The sequence below is a fragment of the Xiphophorus maculatus genome, chromosome 2 (genome assembly GCF_002775205.1).
Source record: "Xiphophorus maculatus strain JP 163 A chromosome 2, X_maculatus-5.0-male, whole genome shotgun sequence".
In the NCBI taxonomy this organism is placed as follows: domain Eukaryota; kingdom Metazoa; phylum Chordata; class Actinopteri; order Cyprinodontiformes; family Poeciliidae; genus Xiphophorus; species Xiphophorus maculatus.
Genome location: NC_036444.1, coordinates 19,076,592 through 19,089,609, shown reverse-complemented (window position 1 = coordinate 19,089,609; position 13,018 = coordinate 19,076,592). Strand labels below are relative to the sequence as shown.

At 37.1% G+C, this 13,018-nt stretch overlaps 1 protein-coding gene across 2 annotated transcripts in view; it reads left to right on the top strand.

Annotated features, from left to right (window-relative positions):
• LOC102224391 (polypeptide N-acetylgalactosaminyltransferase 18-like) overlaps positions 1-13,018 on the top strand; it is a 134,668-nt gene that overhangs the window by 75,751 nt on the left and 45,899 nt on the right. For both annotated transcript variants that reach the window (XM_023342692.1, XM_014473763.2), the window contains exons 4-6: positions 3,037-3,223; positions 9,369-9,566; positions 11,297-11,411. In XM_023342692.1, coding sequence (XP_023198460.1) covers positions 3,037-3,223; positions 9,369-9,566; positions 11,297-11,411 — 500 coding nt within the window. The remainder of the gene's footprint in view (positions 1-3,036; positions 3,224-9,368; positions 9,567-11,296; positions 11,412-13,018) is intronic.

Genomic DNA, 13,018 nt, shown 5'->3' with positions numbered 1-13,018 from the left:
TGGATGGCTGAAAAATAAAATAGTATTGGCAATAATAAAAGATGAATAGCTGAAAAAAACAAACAACTTTTTTTCTAATGCCACAGAATAGTCTTTGTAATCCACAGATGAACTTGCAGTATACCACTTGGCATTACTGCCAATGCATAATCAAACAGAAGCTGATTAAATCCCCCCAAAGAAATTAAAGACTTTATTGTCACATTAAAAGGCAACGATCCAGTCCTTGAGTCCAATTAAGTGCTGGCTTCTTCAGGTAAGCTACTGCAACAAAGTTTGGTACTTCATTTAGTGATTATTGTATTTTCTGCTTTAGGCCATGTGCTAAATTAGGACATGAGTGGGCATTAGCTTCACCAGTAGTGTGTGAAAACATAAAAAAATTTTAAAAACCTTGCTAAGACAGTTGCAGTCAAGGCCTGGGTGTGACGTTCCGTTTCTGGGCCAGTGTTATTAATTGTTCCACGTTCTGTGGAGCATATTGTATTTCATAGCTGCCAAATCTATAATTACTATTATGAGAAATCTGTCTCTGCTACATCGCCTGCAGATTTTATGGGTCTCCCACTGCCCCTATGTTCTTCTGTAATACAATATATCACGGTTTAGTTATGATAGCTGCACATAGCTGAATGCTGATTAGTGTAGCAACTAGTGGGATAAATACATTCATCAATTTCCTCAAATTATTCTCCCCTAATTCATTACAAGTATTTATAATTCTCTAAGAAATGTGACTTAATCCTCTTGCTTTGCAGTCACTTTCAATTGCATGGCGGTAAGTAACATTCAAGATAGGTGAAGAAAAGTAAGAGCTTAAATAATAAATTCTGGTTATTGATCTACATGGTGTAATTAAGACAAATTAGCTAAGGCTGGTTGAAATGCAAGAGCACTTACTGTGCACTGCCAAGTAAGTTATAAATGATCTAGGACATTAAAAAACACTTTTGAAATCACAAACCTGTTTGAAAAAGATGGCTTGTTTTTTTCTTTTTCTTTTGTGTGTGTGTGTGTGTGTGTGTGGGTGTGTGCGTGCGTGTGTGTGTGTGTGTGTGTGTGTGTGTGTGTGTGTGTGTGTGTGTGTGTGTGTGTGTGTGTGTGTGTGTGTGTGTGTGTGTGTGTGTGTGTGTGTGTGTGTGTGTGTTAAGAAGCTTTGAGCTGTCAGTATTTTACCAGCAGCGGTCAACAATCCTGGGTCTATGAAAAATAAGGGATTAATTGTCATGGGGGAATCAAGTGTTCAGAGCATAGCCAATCCCAGTTCATATATTTTCACCTTAAGATGAGTGGTATAAATGCTGATGTTGCTGTTACTGGCTTAGCAGCACTAAAATTGTTAAGTTGTTTACCAAAAATATAAAGAACTACAAAAGCAGCAATACTAGAAAATGCTAGAAATGTTTCTATCATTTTCCAAATCAAAATGCTAGAAACATTTTGATTAGGATTGTCTTTGGATAAAGTAAATTTGGTCAGGAAAAGGCCCTGACCTTGGCTTGATAGCAAAATTATCCACTTAAGTCTACTGGTACATCTCAGTTAAAATATAGTGAACAGGCTCAATATTTTTCACTTAATTCATAAAGTGAAATCAGTATATTGTGTATTGATTTCACTCTACGATGTATCATCTTGCAGTGTGAAACATTTCAAGCATTTATTTTTTGTATTTGATTATTGCAGCTCACAGATGATAGAAAAGGGTTTCAGAAATCAGAATATTGTGAAAAAATGATTGGAAATGCATAGTACCGATCATTAATCAACTAAATGGCTCTCAACTGCGAAAGTTTTACAAACCTGTAAATAGTCTCTCATTCTTGGTCTTTAGGCTACACAGGAAAAGAGATGTTCGGTCACTGACGCCTCCTAAGTAGGGTAACCTGCAAAATTTCTCTACTAAAGAAGCATGTTGTTTTATAGAGTGCTGTATCTAAGCATATTTATAAAAAGTTTAGGGGGGGAAAAGCAGAGGTAGGAAAAGTTTTACGAGAAACAAGAGACCACAGAGTGTTATTTTTTCAGATGTAAATTGCTTTACAGGAGAGATACAGAATGTTGTTTGAAATTCAGTGTGCAGTTTCCAGTCAGTCATGATTTGGGTTGCCATGTCTGGGTTTTCTGAAGTCCACTGTCAACACAGTCATCTAGCAGGACATTTTAGAGCACGCCATGCCTCCTTCTGCTGAAAAGCTTTATGTTCTCAGAAGATAAATCCTTCTGACGTCATGGTAAAATTAATTTGATTTTTAAAAAAATTATATTTAACATTAACACTCTGGCTTTTTGGCATGCAGTTATCTGTATTTATTAGTCCACTCCAATCTACCTCGTGATTTCGAACATCCAACTTGGAACAATCTACCCTCTTACATCCCACTGTCTGGCAAGTAAAACTAAACATAACATTTTATTTTTGTTACCATCCAAAACTGTAAGAGATATTTTATTTTTCTGCACCTTTGGCAATGGCAACTCGGAGTTTAAAAATAGAGTGCATCACATTTACAGTTAATCTAAATAATATATGTCGGAGAGTGTCGTATACGTTCACAATGAGGTGATTCCTGTGATACTCCAATCTCTTGCAATGGATCCATGTTACTTCCAGGTCAGAAACACACGGCTGCTCGTTAAAGCAAGCACATTCTAGCGCTTCCAGGCTGATGGCATTAACAAATAAAGAGAATATGACAGCGACCATAGCCTGTAGGCACGATTACACTGAAGAATCATAACAAGGAAATGAAAATATTCTGTGGCCAGTGTGTATGCGTCTGTGTTTTTCAGTGACTGTGCATTAGCAAATCATCTATGAAAAAAGACCCCAATAATGATGTCAATGACATTGTTTGGCATCTGTTCTTTAATCTCTGTAGATTGGGGCCTGAAATGTTGTGTTTTAAGATATTTTAGCCAACTTTATATTTTGGATTTATGCGAGTCAATAAAACCGATCAGATCGGTGTTTAAACAAGGTTCAATAACGTCAGCCTAATGTCAAGGTATGTTTCTGTATTTCTTTCTTTTTAGTGGAGCTGAAGGAGCACTTGCAGAGCTTTGTGGATGAGACAAACACTCAGCACGGACCGGGGTTCATCAAAGTGGTCCGGCACACCAAGCAGGAAGGACTGATCCGGTCCAGAGTCAGTGGATGGAGGGTGGCCACTGCTCCTGTGGTTGCTCTATTCGACGCACACGTAGAGTTCAACACTGGATGGTGAGCAGAGGATTTCACGGAAAGAGAAATAAATCATTCTTTGTTTAGATTAGCCTTTCTATTTGAACAAATTGAATCTATTAGAGTTTATTATTTGTAACTGTCCACCTGGATCAGGATAGTCCTATGAATGACTGACATGAGATTTTTTTCACCTTCCACAATGATGGCTCTTCTGCTCAAAGGGTTGCACCAAACACACAGCAGAAAAAGATAATGGATGAAACCAAATGTAGCAGAGAAGAAACAGAACATATATTTCAAGGAAATAGTGGGAGATTAGTGGGAGACTTATAGAAGTGGGATAATTTATCATACAGGAAACAAAAAGCAAATACATGATGTTCACAAGAAATTCTTCTTGTTCTGAACCCTTCCTGAGAAGATGGTAGAATAATACCAGCCAACCAAGACAAGGACGATGACACAAAGCAGGAATATTTCCTAATGATTCCATTAAAGACTGAATTACAAAGCAGTAGTTAATTATTGCCCCTATTAACATTGCTTGTTATGTTTCATCTGTCATGGTGATGAGGCTGCTCAGGCTTTCTAACATTTTAAGTGCCATTTTCTCTTTCCACACAGATTTCATGTCAGTTTCTTTTTACTCTGGCACCATCTTCACCTCGGGGTCCCCCCTTGAAAAATATTCTGCTACAACAACAGGGCTTTGTCCCTGTTAATCAGTCTGACAGCCCAAAAAATATCACACTCTCATGCTCGAATAAGAGTAACAAGCATGCACACAGTTTGCTCCCAAGCACACTTGTGTAAGCAGAGCAGGCGTTCTCGCTCGCACTGCATTATAGTGTCTGGGTTCGATCCAAAAGAGCATTTGTTGGCTGCTGTGTTCCAGATTAGAAAAGAGACACTTACAAGGTTCCTAACCCTGCTACTCTAACACCCACACAAGCCCTTTATCCCTTACTCTCTCCCTCTGTATACGCACCTCTTCATACACACAGATCCCACACGAACCTCCTACATGGCGCTACTGTGGGGGTACCGGTCTATGACTAATGAAATTCTTCTTGGCAGAGACGCAAAAGAGCACAGCTTGATTATAACACTTTTAATATTTCTTTTTTTTTAAATTGTGCTGAAATATTTATTGGTTTGGTGCCGATAGTCTGCGGATAAGTTGGCGCTGCGTTCGCGGCAGCATTATTAGCAGTCAAACAAACACAGCCGAATACACACTTAGCAATGAAGAAATGATGAGCCCTGCCCCTCGAGTTCTTCTTACTTTCATTTTTCTTCCTTTGCTAACAACTTCGTCTTAATCCTTCATCCTCCATGCTCTGAAGCACGCCCACTCCCTCGCAGATTTCGTATTTACTCAGAATTATCACTTTTCGTGGAAATTGAGAAATTGCTGTATAATTAGCCTCCAAGAACTGATTGCCGGATCTACTAATTGTCTTTTTTTTCCCACATTGTAATTATCTGCAATGTTGCCTATTCTGAGTCAAACACAAGTAATTACAGGGTGTTTTGTGTCAGAGTGATTGTCTAGCTGTTATCACGCTAATCCTCCTTTATCTTCGATGCTTTTATCTGTGACTCTCCTGTCATCTTAACAAATTTTCCTTATGCAAAATAGGATGATTGCACAATGAGATAAAATAAGGTGGGTGAATATGTGGGGTTGGAAGCAAATCATTGAAAAGAAGGAACTTTTATTAATCTGCATAACTTGGATCTAGTTACCAAAACATCAGTTTTAAACATAATCATAACTGGACACTTGCTATTTTTCAAAAAAATATATTTCAAAGTCATTGTGGTGCCTGTTTTCAGTGGGCCCTTTAATTGGCTCACGATCCCACAGCAGGTTTTGGAACTCCATGAATCAGCTCTTGTGATGATCTCCACATAATATTAGTTTGAAAATTGATTGTAAATACATATAGCAGACGAAAATAGGCCGCCTTACAAAAGTTAAACATTTTTTGTCATTCATTTCAGAAAGTGAAATGTATATTTCTTGATTTGGAGCATAATCAGGGGTTTACAGAGTTTTGAGTATATCTGTTGTGAGTTTTTTTGTTTTTTTTGTTTTTTTTCATGGTGATGAATTGACGTGGTCCAGACCAGCATGTAGGAAAATGCTGCCAGTGTACCATACTGTACTCTTATTCACCAGTTTGGCTTGGTCTTTGAGAATTTAAAGCAATACTGGCCATGATAAAACCATTTCACACCATACTGGCAGTACCATCAGTAAGTTATTGCATTGCACTTGTCGCTACCTTTCTACAACTAAGATGCCCTGTCCATTCACTAATAAATACAGCACCAGTAAACCTTTAGTCACATTTTTAATGCAAAAAAAGAAAGTTTAGCAAACTTACAGATAATCCTTGCTAGCTCAAGCACAACAGCCATGGCTGTAGAGTCCATTAAATTATCATTTCAGTGTGTAGCTCATAAATATGTACTGCGATAGAGTCATAAGGTGACATAACATGGGAGGGTTGTTGTGGGATGGTGGACCAGGGCATCTTGTCAAAGAAAGATATAAAAACCTGTCTGTCATGTAGAGGAAGCAGAGAACTGTCATCTTTCACTTTCAAATTAGCTGTCATCCAGGGACAATCTGAGCTGTAGCTCACAGTGCAAAGTCTTCATCCAGGGTGTGGAGTGGGAGAATAAAATGTTTCAAACAGGAATCAAATTGGTTTTGAAAATCTCTGAATGTGTCGTTTTAAGTTTACTGCAATATGTAATACGTTACTTTGTCTATCTAAACTGCCTTCTGTCTTAGTGTTGTGGTGATTGCTGATGGGTGGATGGTAATCATTCATTCTTTTTTTTTCATAAACTTACTTACTAGGAAATATTACATTTGCAAATAATTGGACAATGATCATTTTACCTCTTCACACTATGGTTTTTCATCAAAGTCTAAAAAAAATATTCATCTGTAGATTCAAAATGAAGTACTTTGATATTCAATATTGTAAAATCAAGTTCATTAGAGTTATTCTTTTCTAAAAAGTCAAATAAAGAACAAGAAAGAAGTATGTATAAAAATTAAAACTGAGCATATTGAAATCCTGGAGTTTTATAGATGGAATGTCATGTAGAATTTACTTCAAACTTTAACTTAAAAATAAGATTAAGCTAAAAATGTCAAGCAGATGCAAATTAATTCCAAGACTTTAATTAATTTGACAAAAAAAAATAAAATTGAAAGTTTATCTTTGTAAAAACTTGCTTGAAGACATTGTTGCTCTTGGGTAATAAATATAATTCCATTTCCTTTGCAATAAATTGGTTGATAATTAATTGGCATTTACTGAAGCTACGCTTCATTTAAATTAGAGTTTCCCAGAGATTCAAAGCACCAAAGAATTTTAGCATTCAGTAGTGAGGAAACCATCTTTTTTTTTCTAAAGCTTTTAAGCCTTTACGATTTCTTAATGTGGAGGTCTCACTAATTGTTTCCCCATTATTATGGATTTTTTTCCCCTCTGACTTAGTACAGGGCTTGCTAAAAATGCTGACCATGTTTCTGTTTTGCTGTGTAGTAGTATAAGTATCAATTTCCAGAGATGAGGTTCATCTGTAAGGAAAAGACAGAACAACACAGGAGTTTCCTCTCATCTCTAATCGCAGAACGTCAGAGTATTATTAATAATCCGTTCATACTTATTGGCACTCTGGGTAAATATGTGTAAAAGTCTTTATTTGTTGCAGTGGCAAAGACTCACAATGATAATAATGCTAAAATTGTGCATCCCCATGTTTTCCTGTAGGACAACATTTTGTTCTGTAAGATTTCACAAGAATGTACCAATCAGAGAGAGGGTCCTGACTCTTCCCTTCTGCTCAGCTCAGAGTTTTTTTATTAGAATTATTTAGATCTGCAGGACTAAAATGACAGTGGAAGAATTGTTATCCTATATCTGCAAAGCACCTTCTGTGTTAATTTTATACGTATTTTGGAGAAGGACCCAGTGATTACCTAATTTCCATTCAATCCAAAAGAAATGCTATCCAAAATATCCTGATATTTCCTGACACGGCTCCGCCACAGTGGCTATGAGATGATTTCCACATATTCACCTTTATTCTTACTGTAGTGCAATGTTATCTGATCTTTCCCATTTCTGAGAGAGACTAAAACATGAGACTTGTTTCCCACAATGTTTAAGCCCATTTATTGTATGCATTAAATTTTATAGAAATTATTAGTAGTGTAGTGGGTTACTATCAGTGTCCTGGCTCTCATTAAATGCATAAACAAGAATAATTGCACTATAAACAGTTGTTAGTTCCCTCAGGAAACATTTAAGTACACTTTGCATTTTTAAATGACAGCCCTCATCAGTAAGCTCTCCCATAGGAGGAAAGATTTAGATTTTTGTTTCTCCATTTTATTGCCTTTATTCCAGCTTTTTAGTGTAACTGTGCAGCGATTTCAGGTCTCTTTTCATTGCCTTTGAACATTTGATAGACATTTTATTTATGAGAGAACTGTGTTATCTTTTAAGCTATTTAAAGCTTTTCAGTTGAGGCATGATGAGGATTTTGGTTTTGCAACGTATCTTTTTAGTGAAAACCTTTAGAAAAAAAACGTGCCGATCTAGTACAAAGAAGACAAGAAGTGATTTACAGGTTTTGCCTTCAATACTGAATCAAGGTTGAATTTTTGCTTCTATATATGACAGCTGAGCCTGATGCAGAAAACTTGATTACTTGTCTAAAAATGCTGAACATTTTCCTCCATTTTTTTGGTGATATCTGTCCTTGTTAAACTAAGTGGACCCGGGTGAATACCAAGTCACCTCACTCTTCCTGCAGATTTGCATTTGCATCCCCAGAGTCCCGTATTATCTGATTGTGACCTGATCTATAAATTCATAATCTCGGCTCTGCTCTTTGAAGTCTGCAGATTTTCCCAGATTCCTGTATGACACCCAACCTCATCAACAAGAGTATCAGATTTTCCCCTTGTACCCTCTTTGATTCAAATCAAAGGGTTAAACAGAGTTTAGACCAATCTTCCTGGGAATTTATATTCTAGACACCGAACTTATTCCTTTCTCTGATGGCACCCTGCCACCTGTAAGGAGTCAACACCTCACGTCTTAGATTCAGTTATGTTAAAGGTGGATCTGAACTTTCTAATCCAGACTCATTCTGCACTATCGATTCACTGCACACAATAATTACACCATAGCGGTTTATGGATATTCAATAATGGTAAGAGTTGTTCTCTTTTTTTTTTAATCCTAGTAAACATGAAACTGATAAATAAATGGCAAAAAAATAAAAGCATTTATGATAAACTTGCTTCAATCTCATATCGCTTGTAGACAAAGTTTATGTAGGACAAGTGTAGTTGGCTTATTTTGCACACTATGGCTAAAGTATGGCTGTCAAAAACTAAGTTAGTCACACAAGAGTGTGTCTAAAAGTGAATTAATGAGTGAGTAATGAGTGAGAAGAGACATTATAAATCACTTGCACAATTTAAGAGCACACCTATCAGATTCAGGCTCATAAAGTTCAAGTTAAGTTTCTCTGTATAAATCCCAGATGTCCTTAAAACTTAATGTTGTGAGACTAAAACAGACCTTTAAAATGTCATAAATCAAAACTGTTACAGATAATAGAGACAATAGGTTCAAGCAGCTTTAGAGTTGGTGGGTATTTTTTTAAAAATCACTTTAAAATGACATGAAACAAAATTCATTTGTTTTTGTAAGTTGTTTAAATGTTAAGAGCCATTTAGTGGTGCCTAAACACCTGCTTATACAGGGACTGACTGTGGGACACATCTCATTTGAAGAAGAGTGGATATAAAACAGAGCAATTATTTATGATGTTTATCGTTTTGTTTATTTGTTTATAAAAATTTAATGTGAATTAAAATGCATTTTTAGCTGGTTTTGGGTCAATAAAAAGGGAGACCAAAAACACAAGTTTTCTCTGCTGCTTTTAAAACATAAGGAGCTGTTTTTCCACTTTAACTATTCAGGTGCCTATTAAAATAATTATAATCTATTTCCAGCCACCAGCTTTTTTTTTCTCTGTTCATTTACACGCAAAAAATATATTGAAGTTCTAGAAAGATCCATTTTGACATTAAGCTTTAAATGCTATGGTTGCCTGTGCTCCGTCACCTTTACAGGGCAGAACCGATCCTGCAGAGAATAAAGGAGGACCGAACCAGAGTGGTCTTGCCTTCCTTTGACAACATCAAGTATGACACATTTGAGATTGAGGAGTACCCCCTGTCTGCTCAGGGCTTTGACTGGGAGCTTTGGTGTCGATACCTCAACCCACCAAAGTCCTGGTGGATGCTACGCAACCACACAGCTCCCATCAGGTAAGCAGAAAAAAACTTTCTGTGCATTTCTACTGAGAACATTCCAACAATATTGGTGGGAAAAAAAAATCTTGGTTGTATTAACAAGCGTTAAGTAGTCATAACGTCCCTTAAAGCATATTGAAGTGTCTTTGATGAGATCACATACTAAACTCAATTTTACGTTATGATGATTGAATTCTAATTCAAAAACACTTTATTCAAAATTCATCATGCATTAGCAGTAACTCATTGAAACAAAATTGCAATATAGAACAATCATGCAATTTTACAAGGCAATGCAGGGATATTACCAGAAAGTCAATACCTGTGGCCTGAATGATTAATATGGATTGCAGGACTGACTTTAGAAATAAGCCCAGCAATAAAAGCAAAGTTGCTTACTCACCGATATCTGCAAAAACCTCTGCAGTTGCAAGCAAACAAACACAATGTTTATAGACTATGACGAAAAGACATGTCTTCAATATTATGACCAAGAAAGATGAATAGCCCCAACTATTTACTTGTCTATATGGCAATATACCTGAGAACAGGAACCCTCCAGCTGTTTGACAAAGTGTGGTCTGAAACTTTGCCTTACTTGCAAGGAAATAGTTGACTAGCTGATTTTCAGAGTAGAGACAAGAAAGACATTTATAAATTCTTCCATTATTAATGGAGTGGTGAGAACCCAAATGCAGAATCAAGGCATGCAGTATGCAGCGAAAGCTAGCAAGATACCAGGGTGCATGGGAGGATGAGGGTGATCTGAGCAGTGGTGATCCAAATTTCAGCTGCTTGTATCCACAACTTGTGTTTTCAGTTGTGACTTTTATCTGATGACATTGTGTGAAACTTAAAAGGTTACAAGACCAGTAAATCAGTAGATTCAGGTTTTACACTTGTTAGCTAAGCTATGTTCACTACAACTGACTGTGGCATCACCCACATTACTGCAGTCAATCCTGTTGTTGGTCTTTAAAAATCAAATATTGACCTGAACTGCTTCATTTGAGGCAGATACTGACCCCTGATCCAGAGGGAGCTGTCTTTCTGGTTCACAGCCATGACCTTCTGACTTAGAGGAACTGACTTTTTATCATGGACGGTTTCACGTGGCTGCACACTGCTCCATTTGCAGCTGAAGGTCCCTGAAGATGCCAGCAGAACCGCATCATCTTGAAAAAGCAAAGTTCTCCACCTTTATTCACAGATAACTGTGCTATAAAAACGACCGTAGTTTATATAAGAGCCGTGATCTCAATGTGATGTTTGATGTTGAAACCCTGCCGTGGGAGCGCTGTCTGTTTGCCAATCTGTCTATCCTCAGGGAAGAAAAATTCCCCCCAACAAGTTGTTTTTGTCAGTCTGTTGTATTACATATTGATATGAGGAGATGTGTGGGACTGACGGGATGAATACTAATCGGAGTTATTTTTCCACTCCTGTTGATTCAGTTTGATGTTGATCCCTCCTTTTGACAACTGTGCTGTTTGTTTGTATGATGCCACATAGGTTGAGTTTGACATGCTAAAAAATTTCTCCAGAGCTTGGAATATGCAACGTTCTTGGGATAAAAACACAGCTCCTCAGGGTGCGATTTCCAGTGTGGGCTAATTGTGGGTTAGAATAAGGCTTTTTGTAGGTGGGCTTCAGAGAATATTTGCATTTAAGCTCCCCTATTGCTTTGCATTTAAATCAATTTTTTTTCTGACACCTCTCTTTCCTCCGTTTCCTTTCTATTTCAGGAGTCCTGCCCTGATTGGCTGCTTTGTGGTCGACAGGAAATACTTTGAGGAGATCGGCCTGCTCGATGAAGGAATGGAAATTTATGGTGGAGAAAATGTGGAGCTCGGCATCAGAGTAAGATAAAAATTTCAGCACCAGAGGATGTTCATAATATCTGTTGCATGGTGCCATCTGGAAAAGTGTCTTGCAGCCATTGTCACTGTCTGAATTGAAATAATCTTAATTGTAGCTTCATTCCTCCTGCAAAGGCAGACAAATGACCTTTCCTTTGACATAATGGGAGCTTTATCTGTCATCCACGTTTTTCATTTAGCCTGACTCAAGCAAATCGAGCCGATTATTAATGATTTAACTGCAGCAAGAGAAATGTAACATCAAAATTTTAACATAGTCTTTAAAAGGACAATGATATTATTAAACATCTATAAAAAAAAAGTACATTTTACTTTATATTGCCATGAAGGTGCTGTATTTATTTTCAGTATAACATCTGCTTTTAGACTTTAAATAAATTCAAATGTATAGACTTAGATTTATGCACTTACAGTAGCTACACAATATTTATTTAGATATATCTGCACCATATTTATTGTGTATACTTTTTAATGGATCCTGTTGCTCAGCCAGTTGTCTCAAGTTGTATGTTAGACCCACAAAGATACAAGTATTTTTACACGGTTCAAAGGTACAAGCAGACAGCTTGAAATAAATTTTACGTGACATTGAAGCAGGTAGTCTGATGGTGCTCTTTTTATGCAACTATACTTTTCAGTTCACCACTGACTGTGAAATACACTTTCACCATGACAACTATGTTTGATGTTTCAGTGTTTTTGGGTTTGAAATGCTCACCTTTACTCCTTCAGATATCTTTGTCAGTGTAGCCGAACAGCTTAATCCTAATGTCCTTTTATCATAAACTTTACTTACCATGAAATTCTGCTTGACCATGTGGCGGCTTGCATATTTCTGTCAAACTTGAGTTCTTCTACTTTGAAACAGGGACTCCTTATTTGTTGGTAATTTCTTAACCAAATGTGACAAACAAATTTTGGGTCGATTATGTTGGATGCAGGAGCTTCACCTCTCTGAAACAAACAAACAAAATAAAAAACACAAAATATTCTATATAATTTTGACCGTACCGTGATGGTACTTTATAAATTATTTAAAGGGTCACAAGTTGGAAAACTCACTCTAGTTTACGTCAATGGTGGACTCACCCTTAACATGCAACTCGAGTCTGAGCCAACCTTGTTACTCAGTTTTGAGAAATCCTTAAATGCCTCTGTGGAAATTAGAACATTTATTTAATATTTTATTGTAAAATTCCTGGAATCCTATCGATCCAAATAAGCCCCCCTCCAACACCACCACTGTACAGACTAATTATCTGAACACTGATATTAGCATAAAGGATTATTTGCTCACTATAAAATACATCCTCCCTGCAGGAAAGCTCTCAGTGTTGCAGTCACGACCCTGACAGTGTGTGCTGTTATGAATCAAGTCAGACGTTCCCTCCAGCTGCTGGCTGCTCAGCGCACAATCCGCTTCTGCCTGTGCGCTAGAATAGGGCTCAGAGTCACGCAAAACCTTCTGAAAAAAAGAAAAAATGGTGACAAACGCAGAAAGAAGTGCTGAGGCTCTACAAAGCTCTTAGTAAGCTTACTGCTTACTGCTTACTGCTTACTGCGTTGATTTTCACATGTTTGACATGT